Source organism: Coregonus lavaretus (genome assembly GCF_964263955.1).
Source record: "Coregonus lavaretus genome assembly, chromosome: 19".
NCBI classification, from domain to species: Eukaryota; Metazoa; Chordata; class Actinopteri; order Salmoniformes; family Salmonidae; genus Coregonus; species Coregonus lavaretus.
The window spans coordinates 26,832,375-26,849,165 of record NC_140006.1 but is presented as its reverse complement, the minus strand read 5'-3'; the positions used below and the strand labels follow the sequence as shown (position 1 = coordinate 26,849,165).

General features: G+C 45.9%; 1 protein-coding gene across 2 annotated transcripts in view; it reads right to left on the bottom strand.

The window, feature by feature from the left end:
• LOC311146507 (E3 ubiquitin-protein ligase RNF220-like) overlaps positions 1-13,795 on the bottom strand; it is a gene marked incomplete at its 5' end in the record, with an annotated part of 169,310 nt that extends 155,515 nt beyond the window's left edge. For both annotated transcript variants that reach the window (XM_084183013.1, XM_084183014.1), the window contains one exon: positions 13,147-13,795. In XM_084183013.1, the coding sequence (XP_084039139.1) occupies positions 13,147-13,795 (649 nt within the window). The remainder of the gene's footprint in view (positions 1-13,146) is intronic.
• Positions 13,796-16,791: the final 2,996 nt, after the last annotated feature.

Sequence of the window (16,791 nt, the reverse complement as noted above, 5' to 3'; positions counted from 1 at the left end):
GAGGACAGTGGAGGCCGAGGCAGGCTTTCATGTGGCAGACACACTTACTGCCTGCTGCTCCATCCCTGATCCTACCCTCGGCCTAGCCATGGACCAGTCCAGAGAGGGAGGTGGTGTGGAGGGAAGGGGTGGGGGTATTGGCTGGGGCCTTTCATCGTAACCAACCATCTCCCTCCTGAGACAAGAACACCACACATTGCCATCTGTGATCAGAGAGAGGGGAGAGGAGGAGGAGGAGGGGGAAGCAATCAGCGATCAGCTCCTCTAACCCTGTGTGTGCATGAGCATAATCCCCCTTTAAACCCACTGCATGACCATCTTTAAAGGTGCACACTGGGACAATGCACCATGCCTATGTATCATCACTATTCACTAACCCTCTCTCTAACTTGCTAACATATATTATTCTAGGGTCCAGTGAATAATGGCGAGCTGAGGGGCCGCTATCCACTCACTCTGTGGGTTGGCTTTAAAGGGATTCATCATATAATGAAATAGAACATAGAGAACACATTCTAGACATTGTAGGTTCATGACATAGCCACTCTAGTATTATACACTATATATACAAAAGTATGTGGACACCCCTTCAAATGAGTGGATTCGGCTATTTCAGCCACACCCGTTGCTGACAGGTGTATAAAATCGAGCACACAGCCATGCAATCTCCATAGACAAACGTTGGCAGTAAAATGGCCTTACTGAAGAGTTCAGTGACTTTCAATGTAGCACCGTCATAGGACGCCACCTATTCAAACAAGTCAGTTTGTCAAATTTCTGCCCTGCTAAAGCTGCCCCGGTCAACTGTAAGTGCTGTTATTGTGAAGTGGAAACGTCTAGGAGCAACAACGGCTCAGCCGCAAAGTGGTAAGCCACACAAGCTCACAGAACGGGACCGCTGAGTGCTGAAGTGCGTAACGTCTAAAAATCGTCTATCCTCGGTTGCAAGACTCACTACTGAGTTCCAAACTGCCTCTGGAAGCAACGTCAGCACAAGAACTGCTAGTCGGGAGCTTCATGAAATGGGTTTCCAAGGCCGAGCAGCGTCGGCTAGAGTGATGTAAAGCTCGCCGCCATTGGATTCTGGAGCAGTGGAAAAATGTTCTCTGGAGTGATGAATCAAGCATCACCATCCGGCAGTCTGACGGACGAATCTGGGTTTGGCGGATGCCAGGAGAACGCTAATGCATAGTGCCAATTGTAAAGTTTGGTGGAGGAGGAATAATAATCTGGGGCTGTTTTTAATGGTTCGGGCAAGGCCCCTTAGTTCCAGTGAAGGGAAATCTTAACGCTACAGCATACAATGACATTCTAGACGATTCTGTGCTTCCAACTTTGTGGCAACAGTTTGGGGAAGGCCCTTTCCTGTTTCAGTATGACAATGCCCCCATGCACAAAGCGAGGTCCATGCAGAAATAGTTTTTTCGAGATCGGTGTGGAAGAACTTGACTGGCCTGCACAGAGCCCTGACCTCAATCTCATCTAACAACTTTGGGATGAATTGGAACGCCGACTGCGAGCCAGGCCTACTCGCCCAACATCAGTGCCCGACCTCACTAATACTCTTGTGGCTGAATGGAAGCAAGTCCCTGCAGCAATGTTCCAACATCTAGTTGAAAGCCTTCCCAGAAGAGTGGAGCTTGTTATAGCAGCAAAGGGGGTACCAACTCCATATTAATGCCCATTCTTTTGGAATGACATGTACTTATTATTATTATATTATTATTATTATTATTATTATTATTATATTATTATTATTATTATTATTATTATTATTATTATTATTATTATGTACGACGAGCAGGTGTCCACATACTTTTGGTCATGTAGTGTATACATCTATGGAATCCATGCTCCAGCTCCATGCTTAGCCTATACAGCCCAGTAGGCCAGACCAGTTAGGGAGGCTGGGAATGGATGATGAATATTTAACCCTTGTTGAGTGGCCTTGGTTAATTTGTCAGGCCGTGGTTAAATGCCACCATTAGCATTCTGTAGGGTTATTGGCGGCCGGGAGGGCACTGCCGGCTGGATGATGGATGCCTGCTGCAGGACAACCAAAACCAGACGGCTCGACCATGTCGCTGGTCGTATCGATGGAATATTATTAAGGCCATGATGACAGGTCTGAGGGCGGGAGGGAGGAAGAGGCCTGAGGGGCTACAAGCATTACCAACACACACACACACACACACAAATATACACAAACGCACACACTTGACTGCATAACACACACACAACAGTGTCCACACTAGTCCACTAGTATCTCACTTCACACTTTTACATCTATTTCACTTTCAAATGTACTTTCATCTTCTCAGCTGTTTCCCTTTTTCAGGAAATTCCCCAGTGCACCTGTGTTCCCGTTATCACAGTGTGTTCTCAGGTCCCATCATTACCTGGTCTGAGCAGGCGGTTATTTAACTAGAGCTCAGTGGGCCACAACCCAGCAGGACCAGTACCCAGCATGCACTCTGCTATCTGTGTACCGCCAATGTCCAAGACGACCCGGCGTGTCCAGCCCTGCCCCAGCAGCCCCAGGGGTCAACCATTACCAAGGATACCAAGAACCTCGCACCACGCTGCCATGTAAGGTCAACTCCCAGTGGACACCTGACCTCTTCTCTCCACAGCTCATAATACAACCATGTTTGTTGCTGTGACATTGCTGCAAAGTCAGAGTCTCTTTTATGTGAATGTCGTTTTACAACTGTTGGACGACACACTGTGGGTTGCAGCTTTAGGAGCTACACTCCCTCTGACGGAAAACGGGGTATTATAATCTAATTGTATTCGTCACGTGCTGAATACAACGGGTGTAGACTTTACAGTGAAATGCTTACTTACGAGCCCATTCCCAACAATGCAGAGTTAAAAAGTAAGAAAAATATTTGCTAAATAAAAATAGTAACAGAATAAAAACAATAATGAGGCTATATACAAGGAGTACCATTACCGAGTCAATGTGCAGGGGTACGAGGTAGTTGAGGTAATATGTACATGGAGGTAGGGGTAAAAGTGACTATGCAATCTTGGTATTTATATGATGTTTATGCACGAGCCTTCACAATATCAACTACCAACGATAACAGTTTGATTTGTAAATGTCCCCGAAAACCAATGTAGTGTGCATGGAAAAGGCAAGTTAATCACGAATCCTCACATTCTTCTTTGCATCATTGAACGGAATCTGAAGACATCTAAAGGAAATAAACTGTAACATTTAAACTATTTTCCAAAACTTTGTGAGTCATTGGTGGCAGGTTTGGCAGGATTTACTGTACGAACAGTGTCCTCTCCAAGACGAGACTCTCTCCCACTGCTACGCTGCCCCTGTCCAGTCTCACAGAGACAGATGAGAAGAGAGGGATTAGGACCAATAAAACAAGAGTAGTGAGAGAGAGATGCTGGGATCTGGGACTGCTCTCCCCTTGGCTCTGTTTGTTTGTACACGCTAGCTTTGTTTCTTCTGAAGGATCCTTGGATTTCCTCAGGCGGCTCCGTGCAGCCTGGCTATCGGAGGGATTCCAGTAAAGAGAACTAGAGGGAGTTCTGCACTGAGAGCTTGGATCAGCTTGTCTGAGACCAAGAAGAAAACACCCTATGCCAGAAACGGATTAAACACTGGCTCCCTACTCAAACACACACACACACTCCCTCCTGGTACAAACACGGAGACACACACATAGATGTTGCTGCTGTGATGTCTGTACAGTCTTTTACACATTTTTGATTTGATTTCCATGCTAGTGAGTTAGCAGGGATCTGTGTTTAACTTGTAGAGAAGAGGAGCCATACTGTGTTGCGCCTGACGCTCTGTCTCCCCCCACCACACACACCCACACACACCCTCTGGAGTGAGCACTGGAAAATCAATATATCTTTGAATGGAGGCCAGAGGGTTGGCTGCTTTGGGAGAAGTGACAGATTTGCTCTCTTTTGCTGCTCTTAGCTCCCCTGCCTCCCCTCTATCTACCCCCACGAGGGTAGAATTCCAAGCATTTTGCAGCGGGGGTGCGATATTAGACAGCCCACATTGAAATGGAACCCGCAGAGCACCTTGAGTGCCAGAGCCTTCCGCAGTCTGACATGACTAAAGGATTACACTCAGACAGCTAGCTAGCTCTACCCCAGACCCAGCCACAGTCAGCCACACATAGCCAAACATGACCACTTTATCAAGAGAGGAGAGCTAGGGGACCCCAGTCCACCCCAGATTAGCCCCACTCACCACTTTCAGGTGTCATTTTCAACAGCAACAATTTTGAGCTGTATGTCTCAAAATTGTCTCTGTTTGGCTGGTACACACGGCCAAATGTGATGAAAACCATCGATTGAGGAGCGGCCGAGGGGCAGTTTAGATCTTTGACGGTTGGGGAATTTGGGGTGAGGGGGGGACACTGGTTAAGACGATTGTGGACCCCACACTGAGAGGGGTAGTTAAACGGCCGCTGTTTCCCTTTGATGTGTCACAGGAATAAACTTCAGCGCAATTTCCCCCACGCTCGCCGTAACGACAAGCATCACGACTCTCAAAGAAGGCCAGACGAGACAACGTAATCACTGATCACTGCACAAGATGAAACCTAAGGACCGTATCTCCTACTTCTGACACTACGGAGAGACAAGTGGATAATTAAATTGATTTTCTACAGCTGTGGAATAACTTTTGCTAATTCATCATAATGAAAGAGAAACTGCATTCTGTCTCACACTTTGAGTTACTAAGATGTGCTAATGTATTACAGTAGACCCTATATCAATTCTTACCAAAACATTAAACAGAGGTTGTTTAAAAGAGGTTGTTTAAAAGGAATAACAGTTTCAATTTCTATACTTGGAAACAGACCAAAATGTACTAAAGACTACATATTACATTGGGACTAAGTAATCCTTTTCATCATAACTTTATGTTAGATAAAAAATGAAAACACAAATTGAACAGCGGGTTTAGCATTTAAAAAACCCAATAGGAGTCAAAATAGATCATGCTCTTAATCTTAATATTACAAAACACAATAATTCTAAAATTGATCCAGATAAAAACATCTCTATTAAGCTTTATCAACGAAGTGATCAGTAAAAGAGAGAGAAAGAGAGAGAGACGAAGGGGAGTCCTACTGAGATCAGTGCTTGCTCGTTGGTAATGAATACTGCAGGGAGCATTGATGATTGTAATTATCAAATTGCTGTTTTAAAAGACCATTGATTGATGTCATTAGCTCAGTGAGTGTTTACTGATTGCTACATTTGCACGTTTCCTGATGCTGGGCTCTCACACATGGCCTCTTATTATCACAGGAGACAGAGGAGGAGGAGGATGAGGAGGAAGAGGAGGAGGAGGAGGAGGAAGAGGAGGAGGGCATCAAATGAGCAATGCATATATAGACCCTACAGACACACATGCACGCACACACAAACCCATGTACACACACACACTCAAACACGCACACACATACACTTATCTCCACTCTGCAGGGCTACTGTATTCAATTATGTCAAAAGCCTAGTTAGAAGACAACTGACAACAACAGTATAAGCCATGATAAGAGAGTGGGAGGGAGGGAGACTGGTGGGGCTGCTGGTTAAGTGCCTACTTGAACAATTTCCTCGCCGGCTGCTTCGTTACCAACCCCCTACGGAATTATTTACTGGTGTATAAAAGCGCCGGCTTCAGGCGCCTGGACACGGACAGGCGGTGTGGTGCGGTCTGGTGTAGTGTGGTGCGGTACAGTGCGGTCTACCGTCTCTCGGCTTCCTCTCCCAGGACACACACACCTCAGCAGAGGGACAGACAGCCTGCTACTCCTCCTTTATCTATCTGACACCTCAATGTCAACAGAACTAACAACAGGCCCACTGCCCTGGGCGTACCAGTCACTCTGAAGAGCACACCGATAGGGGCAAACAGGAGGAGGGGGAAAAGGACATAGGAAAAGAAAGAAAGAAATAGAGAACTGAAAAAGAATAAACGGAGGGTAAAGATGTTACGTGTTTGAAACTCATCCCCTCATCTGTTCCACTTCTCAGTTTCACTCTCTACCACACACCATATTTTCACACACTTCTTCAAAATGAAACTCTATCTCTCATTGCTATCGTGTAGAAACAGCTGGGTTGAAGCAAATATTTTCACTTTCTAAGATGCAGCTGTAGCGAAATATCAACTTCCTTAAGAATACCTTAGAATAGCTACTACGACTCCAATGATTAAAAATACTGATACGGACAGAGAGAGGCTGGGTAACTAATACAGATGGAGTCTGGGTGGGTGACAGCTATTGGATTTGAATATGAGATAGCTGCCGAGTAGAGGACGCACAATTAGAATGCAGGATTGAATCAATAGGCCTGCTGACAGATGGATTACAAAGGTAAATAGATGATACATGCTGATAAATAATGAATTGGGGCTAGTGGGAGGAGGATTGGGATGGAGGGAGAGTGACATGAAGGTAGCTAGAGGGAGAATGGCAACACTTTCCTAACGGCCGTCACCGTCACAAATGCACCAGTGCATTGTGTGTCAGTGTGAAGGACCATGCAGATAGGATTGGACATGTGGCATGGTGGTTCTGTGATGAGCAGATGAGACCGTGATTATACAGTTTCTGCATCTGATGGAGCATGTTGTAAATAACAAGAAAATGCCCACTTGAACGGTTTGAAACATGCCTACTTTGTTAGCTGGTAATTCACTGTAATACCAACAAATTCAACATTGAAGTTGTCTTTTCTTTTGTTGTTGTTGATTTTCAGTGAAGACTAAATAGCACCAAATGTAAAAGCTACAGGTGCATGTGGTGTGGTTGTGAGGTAATGGTCTAAAAAAGGGTGTTATTGTGGCACAGCCCTTCTGCAACATTGTGAAACCGTGCGCTAAAACAGGTAACGATCCCAAACGCAGCCTCTCTTATGCATCGTGACCAGCCATCACCGCAGCGCTTCAGAGGCAGCAATCACTTGCCGATGAATTATTCAAAATGAAGGGCGTAACGTATATGTGTCGTTTTGCCAAGTGGGCTTTTTGGAAACAAGCCTGTCACAGAAGACTGCATCCACAAACTGTGAGAAGATTAGATTATAGAGACGAGAAGAAGGGGGGTAGACCTAGCGAGGAGAGAGGGAGGGAGGAGAAAGAGGGGGTAAGAGAGAGGAGAAAGAGAAAGGGAGAGGAGCATAGGAAAAAGAAAGATAAAAGGGAGAATAAAAGAGAGAAGACTACATGCCGGCTGTCGTGGGGGTCTGTCTTGCTTTGCTCTGGGTGGGGGACCTGTTAGCAGGAGCACGGCCTCAGCCCCTGGCTCTTTAAGGGTGCTCTGGGGGGACAGACCTTTCAACACACCTGCATAAGCCTTCGCAGGCCGAAGGCTGTGAAAGGGGGCTCTCCAGAGAAATAAACCCTACAGCTCTGGTCACTGTGAGTCAGTCAGTGACAACTAGCGAATCTGTTCATTCGCCTTTTCCTAAGACTACAGACGAAAACCTGTTTAATAAAAAGGAGGAGGGGGAATGGAGGAGTGGACCTCCAGGGTGTTCTGCCTTCGTGGTGCCCCGACCGGCAGCCTGACCCCTGGGTAACAGAGCAACGGAACTGTATGCCAGCTGTGGAGGTTCTACTGGACTCAGCGGGCTGGTTTCACTGGGGTTTTATAGAGGCTGAGTGACATCCGCGCAGGGCTGAAATCCGGACCATGGGAATGTGGCTGACCCGGGGCCTGGGAGACGGATGGAGACTGGGCCCCCCATAGTGCTGCTGCACACACACACACACACACACACACACACACACACACAAACATGCAGCAAAAATAACCCAGCCCATTGTCAGGGAAAACAACCATCACAATATTACTAGCTACATAAAGCCGCTGTTCGTATTTTACATTAAGGTCATTCTTCTATTGAGACTTATGTTCTCGTATTGCCTGAAGTTGAAACAAGCTCTCTCTCTCTCTGAGAAAGCAGATAAAAAGTTGCAGGCTTGTGTTCAATGTGTTCTAACAGCCCCTCCTTTAGCTGAGAGCATATTCATGTGAGTAGCTGTTTACTAGTCCAGAGAGCCCAGCTGTTCCTTGGAGGAGGATGTCGTCGCTCATCTAATTTCCCCCCGTTCATTTCCCTAACAGTGGATCCAGCAGCTCGTTTCAATAATCGAGGCTTGCCACCAATCTGTGTCCAATTCAAGTGGCCGAGCCAACAAAGCCCAGGCAGGAAGCGTTAATCCTTGATCTGCATCGCGCCGCGACAATGGCACAGCCCACTGCTCTTCTCTTTAACACAGCGTTGTGATGGGTAGACACCTGCTGTCTACTGCCAACAACCACCCAATGTCTACCGCTGAGAGAGAGAGGGAGAGAGAGAGAGGGAGAGAGAGAGAGAGAGAGAGAGAGAGAGGGTGGGGGGGGGGGTAAAGGGAGAGAAAGATAGGGAGAGAGAGAAAGAGAGAGCTAGGGAGAGACTATTATCTGTGGAATTTTCTAGTTGTTTTCAAATCGTAAATGTTTTGTGTGGTCAAAAAACTTTCAGTTGAACGTTTTTTGAGAGTGCGGAGGTAGTCTTAGAAAAACAAAAAATAAGTTTACGATTTAACTATGCTTTAACTATATTTTGACAGAAGGTAGTAGGCCTTTGAAGGATACATCTGCTTTGCTGTACAATAGTAGTGTGCACTATAAGAAGCCTGTGTTTGTGATGGCCAGTACGTTTTCAGATTGGACAGCAGGGCCAGTGAAAGTGCAGGAGGATTCCTGGCCCCCGGGGGCCACGGGGAGGCAGAGGGCCACAGGCAGTGGGGTAAACAAAGGCATGGAGGCCAGAGGGCCAAAGAACCCGGGAGGTGGGCGGAAGCCTGGAGTGGAGGCAGGGGGTGAGAAGGGGGGGCAGGGGGGATGGGCACGGGGTCTGACAGAGAGGCAAAATGAGAGGACAAGCCTTTTAACATCTGGGTAAGCACAGACGAGCACCCGGGACGCAGCCTAATTATTAGAACACTCTTACTTAACTTAACCTCGCCACTAGACCGTGACAGGGAGATGGGAGGGAGGGAGAGGGGTAGAGAGGGGATGACAGCAGAACAAGAGGAGGAGGGGAGAGAGGGAGTGAGGAGGGAGCAGATTTTTGTGGGGATGACAATGTTTATCTCCTTGGCTATTTAACTCTTCACATGCCAGAAAGAAATGAATAGGGGTTGTTGTGACTAATCAAAACATTCAAGAGCATAACAACGTTACAGTAATTCAAATATAAAGGTATTTCTATTCATAAAGGCATCTAATGCATTTTATTTATCACCAGCATCATTCCTCCTTGAGGACCCTCTTTCTGTGATTGTCTCCATTTCCTACAACTGTTTCCCAAAGTTTGTAATATTTCCCCGGGAATAACAACCACACTGATGACATATGCTCTATGAAGAAAAGAAAAAAAATCCCCATCCGACTGACTGTGTGTTTTAACAGCTGTCAGCGTACGTTGCTCTTTTGAACACTGGATGTGAAGAACGGTGGAATAACTGCACATTGGGTGACAGATCTACAAGGCAGGAATGACAAACACGAAACTCTGCACCAATCGTCATGACAGAGAGGGAAAGGTAAGGGCCAGCAAATCATTAAAGTCGCCACTGAATGATCTGCCTGGCAACTAGAAAGGTACAGAAACGGGTATTGAGATCGAACTACATTCTGTACTGCATTTGTTTTATATCAAAACAACCTAGCTGTTAATATTCATAATCATCACAAATAAATTCAAACTAAACCCCAAACTCTCATGTGATTGGGGATCTTGAATAAAATGTGGGAGAGATTGAATCCTGATTCTCCCAGAAAGACAGACAGACAGACATTAAATGGGATGTCTTGCCTAGGCTGACTGGTCTGTCCTCTGACTGAATGCGGTGGGTCGGTCAGCGGCTATCTCCAGTCTTGAGCGACCGGGGTGGTGGGGGTTAAGTGCGGCCCTGCCAGGCACCCAGGACCCCGTAAATCAGTGGGGATTTATGGAGACAGGCCTGTACGGCTCACAGCTTGGTCACGTCAGGAAGGAAGCCCGCGTGGCTGCACTCTGTTGTCTTAAGGATTCTTCTCTTTTATTTCAGCTGCTCAGGAAAGCAGCTGGGGTCTGCATTTCAGCTCAAAACCACACTGATTACTCATCCTCCTCCTTTTTATCATTTATTTTATCTCTCCTTTTATCTAACATTTCCCCCTCCTCTCCCTTTTCTCTTTCGCTCACACACACACACACAAACACACGCACACACACACACACACACACTGCCCTTCCTTCCCTCTCTCTCTCTGTCTCTCTCTCGCGATCTCTGTCTTCACTCTCTTTCCATCTCTCCTCCCTAAGCAAGGCTTGTTGGGGCACTTTGTGGAATGGAAATGTGGAAGTGGGTTAGCTGCTCAGGGTCAGGTTCAACGTTCAGCTCTGCCGTGCAAATGTGTGGTGGGGGAAAACAAACAAACAAGCTCCAGCTGTCACGCACTCACACAGGGAGATGTACACTCTCACAAAATACACACACACACACATCTATGAAAATAAATGGCACACACACGAATTACACAGAGATACACACATTTAAAATCACACTCACAAACAAACAAGTGTTCTTCTGTCTTCACTGAGCTTCTGCATGTGATTGTTTCATTGTAAATATTCAAGTGAATTTTAAACAGGCAAATTACTCCTGATGCCTGTGAAACTATACAGTATACAAGGAAAAACCCTTTTATTCCTGATTTCAGAGGGATAATCTGTAATATGAACACACTGACTTGTAATAGCTTATAATGTGATATGCGTATATTATAACGCCATGATGGGACCTTTATGTGGAGGTTTAATGGTTGACAGCATAGCGTCTTAAAAACGTGCCAGTGACTGTACTGGGAAGATTTTTGGGGTTTAACACTGAGGGGACACTGTTCCAGGAGTGACAGCAAGCAGCTAGGTATCCAGTCAAGGGAACCAAATTTAAGTCTCTTATATAAAAGTGCTGGAAATTCAATTGCATTAGAGCCCTTGGTGGGTGCAGGTTTAATCGAATTAGACAAGGCTCCAAAAAAGAAAACAGCTTCCAGCTTTCAAAATAATTTCCCTCCTCCCAGTCCTCGCCGTACCCTACGCCCATACCGCCTTGCTCTACACTGGGGATGCCAAACCCCCTAGTCCCCTGGTCCCCTTCCACCCTAATCTCCTCTATATCAGTGAGGATGAACCAGGCCGTAGTCTAATCAAATGACACCAATATCAGCTTAACGCACAATAGCAGTAGATCTGGATGGTATTGGTAAGATCCATAAGCCTTTCTCCATGAGACTTCATGTGGCTGCATTTGCAATTTCCCAATGCCCAAAACGAAGGACATGTAATTCCATCTATTTCACTTCTTCTATCTACGCTACACGTTACAAAGTAGAAATACAAATGCATCTCTCTGGTTCTACATAAATGTGACCACCAGAAACACAGACAGCATTAGCTGGGCTGACGTTTACAGGACCTCAAAACCACCAAAGCGGCATTAAAAAGACTCCTATAAGAAGTAATCCTTTATGAGAAATGCTATTTCTTTCATATCTCTCTCTCTCTCTCTCTCTCTCTCTCTCTCTCTCTCTCTCTCTCTCTCTCTTTCTCTCTCTCTCTTTCCCTCTCTCTCTCTCTCTCTCTCGCTCTCTCTCTTCCCTCCTTCTCTCTCCCTCTCTTTCTTCTTGCTGGGTGTCATTCACAGCCCTCCCTGCTCCTCCGGTGGTGTTTTTATCGGATCAGTCTCAGTTCGCCGCCCTTGTCTCTCATGTGGTTCGATCTCTCCTTATGCAAAGCGCGCCTGTCGCGCTCTAGCCCTCCCAATGAGAGAGACAGAGAGAGGAAAAGGGAGAGGAAGAGTGAGAAAGATAGCGACTCTCAGCGTGCAATTACCCGCCACCATAATGAGGGCTCGGTCTCTTTCTCCGGAGAGACTGACTCCCACTCTCTCTCTCTCCCACCAATCTGTCACAAGATCAGATGGATCCTGTTGACGTGTGTAGGAGTTGTTAGTGCTTGTGCAGAGACGTGGGGGGGTGGGGGGGTACTCCGATTGAACCCCCCTCCTGTTAGAGACATGCCTCCTGCCAAAGTTTGGAAAGCTGGGTAATCCCCTGTTCATTTGCCACACTGGCTGGTTGAGTGCAGTGGTATGATGAATGCTGATGACAGGACTGTACCCCATCTTGCTGCGAGTCACTTCCCAAGTAATCAGATTAAAACAGTGAGCCAAATGGCCTCCGCTCATTGGAGAATGCTAATGTCCCAGAGCTTGTGGGAGTTGGAGTGAGACAGGGACAGGAAGGGACATTTGGCAAAGGCAGGAAGAAGGCACCAGAAAATCAGTGTTGTGCAATGTAGGGGTGACAGAGAACATAATCAGGGAGGGAATTGTGTGTGTGTGTGTGTGTGTGTGTGTGTGTGTGTGTGTGTGTGTGTGTGTGTGTGTGTGTGTGTGTGTGTGTGTGTGTGACCGCGCGAGCTCGCACATGAGCGTGAGTGTATGCGTTCGCCACAGTCCACAGCGAGAGGGGAGGACAGTGTAAGTTTAAAGCTTAGTGGGCCTCTGGAAATGTCTTTGGTTTTCACAGGCTGCTACTGTATTTGGAGTTAAGGTTCACAGGGTGGATTACTGCCAGTTATATTACTGGGCTCCCTCTCAGCAGCATACTTATTCTTCTGAGCATGGCCTGGTCAGGGAAGGCATTGCCATCATTTGATATTTTCCCCAATTCTTTCACTTGCACTTACCCAAGAGAAACCTCCATCTAATTTCTGAATTAGATCTGTGGAGTTCATCTGTGTGTGCTCTGGGGCTCACTATCTAACATCCCTCTGTACTTTAACATACTTGTTAGATGTTATGGGTGCTGCTGTCTCTATGGCACCACAGCATACAGTATGTGTTGGTTTTAGGTTCATTTTTTCTTGTAAATTAATATCAAAAGTGTATTGTTTGTGATGCATGATTTAATCATAAAGATAGCAAAGAATGGTTTATTATTAGTATAATTAGTGGTTAGCATTACATGTGTTTTATGTGTCTTTGCTTCAGATATTAATCCATTTGACCTTTCTAAAACATAGTATAAAGAGAAATGTACTCACAGCGTTCGATGCGGTCCTCTGGGCTCGATGATGTCTCGCGGTCGGACAACAGGCCTGACACTGCAAAAATCTTTTTCCCAGCGTCCTCCACTGCTTTAAGGGCACTTGGGGACCTGGAGGGGATCTGTGCCCCCCCAAAGTCATACTCTTTACCCTCAGCGTCCGTGTATCGCAGGTGGGGAGAGGCGTCTGCATCCAGGCAGCCTTTGAGGCGCTTGGCTGGGGTGAAGGCAGACTGGTAGCCCCCTGCCCCGTCACGGTCGTCTGGAGGGGAGGCGAAGGGTCGGAAGGCCCCCACCCCACTGTGGTTCAGCATGCTGATGGGGGAGCAGTCCAGGTTTGGGGGGGCAAACTGGTGATGCAGGTGCAACAGGGAGGAGGGGAAGTCCCGGTTGGGGAAGCCCCCAGGGACGGCTCCCTGACGGTGGTACATGGAGGCGAAGGTGTAGGAGCCGTTGTTGAAGGGCAGGTGCATGTCCTTCTCGCCCATGGAGACGGGCACGCCGAAGGGGCGGGGCTGTTGGCAGGGGATGGAGGCGTCGCGACTGGCCTCAGCGGTGGATGCCAGCACCATGAGGGCTGGAGATGCCAGTGGGTTGGGCAGGTAAGAGGACGACTCCATCTTGAAAGCGGCCCGGTGCAGGTCCATCCTGGTACCTGAGGAGGGGGGTTCCTGGGCCCAGAGGAGGGGCTGAGAGAAGAAGGAGTGGGGCGGGGTGTCCGGGCTGCGGGAGGCGGCTCTGGACACGCAGGTCAGGGGAAGGTGGGTCCTCACGGAAGGGTCCAGTCTCACTGCGGGGTCATCCTCCTCAGGTCACCGTCTGTAACAGGACACACAAGAAGCAACGTTTTCATTCAGCATCAGCCATGAAACTATTAAAAATAACATGACAGAGCCTCTTTGAAGAAGTCACAAACTTTCCCTCAGAGATAGATCTGGGGTTGGATCACGTCTATCTAAGCGGCTTATTTCTCCATCTCTCCATCTCTCCCTCCCCTGCCTGCAGCTGGACCAGAACCGTCTGTCATAGATAAGGGCAGCGCTCGTCAATCTGATAAGGCCAGGCCTGCTCATGTGAACACTCGTCCCTGGTCCCCAGGCTGCCTACTCCAATGGGATTGTGATAGTGATATCATATCAGGCTGCCATCTGCACAGCCAGGAAATTTGACTGAATGAATAAATTAGCTGCACTTAACCTCTTGGCCTCTGGAGCAGTGAAACAGACAGAGACCCTCAGGAGGATTAGATGGTCCGATTGGACAAAGTGTGTGAGGTGATTTAATGAAACAATGGCGAAAAACGTTTCAAAGGTTTTTATCCCAAAGGGCAATTTGAAAGTGGTATAACATGGACATTTTAAGAAGTGCCCCTCGTCTATAAAAATCAAACATAGAACTGAAGTTACAAATTCAGTATTTTATACATCTGTATTTCCTAAATCTATATTTTAATATAATATTCCATGTACCTTTACATTGATTTCATACAGAGAAAATTTTGAAGTTAGATATGTTATCATAAATTCACCATTGATTCATCTAAATGTAAATCCTCTCAAATGTTGAACCAATTCATGTGGATAAGGTCAAATCTACAGCATCACGTACATCACCCTCCTGTAGCTCTTCAAAGCCACACAGAATATCTGCCCACATCAAAGACTCTCCACGGGAATTAGCAGAGAAATCTTTTATATACATCAGCTGTCCTGAACACTCATTCAAATCAATTTAAAACCTGATCTGAGCTTTGGCACACTGCACACACAGCCTCTCTCAGAAAAAAGCTCTTTACATTATCACATAGGTAACGTCCCAAATGGCACCCTATTCCCTATATAGTGCACTACTTTTGACCAGAGCCCCATTTATTCCCTACATATATAGGGAATAGGGTGCCATTTGGGATGTAGCCATACAGTAGATGTCAGGGGAATGTCTGTTGAAAATGGGTTATACTATACTACACTACAGCGCTCCGGTCTGGCCAGACGCCCAAGCATCACATTACACTCTGTCTTTCCCCCTAATCTATCCAGGAAAAAGCACCTTGAAATGGTACCAATAACAATACCCTATCCATAACAAAGGCACTATCCATGCCCCCTTTCATCATAGTCTTTCCCTGAGTATCAGATCTCTTCTCTGGGATAACCTCTAAACAATGACTCCATGTCGGTGTTGATAGCCAGGTAATACAGTGATAAGTACCTGGATATTTCAATTGTATTATCATTACCATCAGCGTACAGAGCTGTGGACTCAGTGTGAAACTGACAATTCAATAAAAGGACACAGGATATCCCCTTATGGCGAGAGCCGGCAAAAGCATAAGTATGCTGAGTGTTGTACAGATGTGCTAATCATTTCTCTCCTGCAGGCGAGGGAGCAGAGCCGAGGGAAGAGCCGCCTGGTGCCAGAGCTACAGGAACAAGTCTTGTGCTCCCAGGGCGCTTGAGTCAGCCCCGCGGGCTGGAGCCTGACACACACTGACACACCACGCAGAGCCGTCGGGAAACTGATACCGAAGGGAGGCCTTAAACAGCTTCTATCTCATTACTGCAAGCTTGTCTTATAATATACTACATCGTTATAAATGATAAGATTGATTAATAAAAGTTCAGCCAAAGCTGAAAATCAGGGTCACTGACAACAGAATGATCTCAACTGAGGATCTATTATCCTTATCACTAATGATAAACAATAGTTGTAATAATATTGTAATAACATTGTAATAACTTATAATAAATACATATATAGAGTAGATGTCAGTTAGAATCAACTGAAAATAGCTCATAAATATTTACTGACAGGGTTTATCTGCATTTTATTATAGAAATGTCATAGATAGAATATTTCCATATTGTCATAATTTGATTACTCTAGGTAGACTGATGCAGCTGTCAATGAAATATTAAATACAACACATTATTGTATTTTAAGTGACAATGTTATGATATCTTGAGAAATTGCAATGTCAACAACAATGAAGCATAATATAATTCCTATCAGAAAGTCACTGATGTAAAATAAGCTATAGGACTCTGTAAAGGTAGAAAGTTGGGATGTCAAACCTATTTTCCATCTGGTTGTTTTAGGAGAGAAACGCACATGAATCCAATTTAGATATAAACATACACTGTCAACTCTGACTGATGGCCAAGTATAGGAGCCCCAAACAGCTCAAGTTTCCTCAGAGAGCGTCATTCAGACCACAGCTCCTGTACTTTCCTTGTCTGTCAGTAAATTTAGAGATTGTTGACAACAGTGAAAGTGCCACTCTTACATTTTATTACAGGACAGGGCAGACGGTGTCATTCAACCCCTCTGGAGCACACACATACACACACACACACACACACACACACACATAGACACACACACACTTGTGCACATAGGCACATTATCTATGGGGAGGACATATTTAGACAATTTGCAAGTTGATGTTATGGTAATTTGGTAAATGATTTGAACAAGTAGATCTCTATGTATCTCCGAACTTATAAAAAGGGAAGATTACCTACAGATCATCTTGTTTAAAAAAACACCACCTTAATAAGCTATTCAATTAAAATGCATTAGCCTACTTCCTATAATTCAAGACAATTCAAATGCACAGCACAAACCCAATTTCTGCCCATAA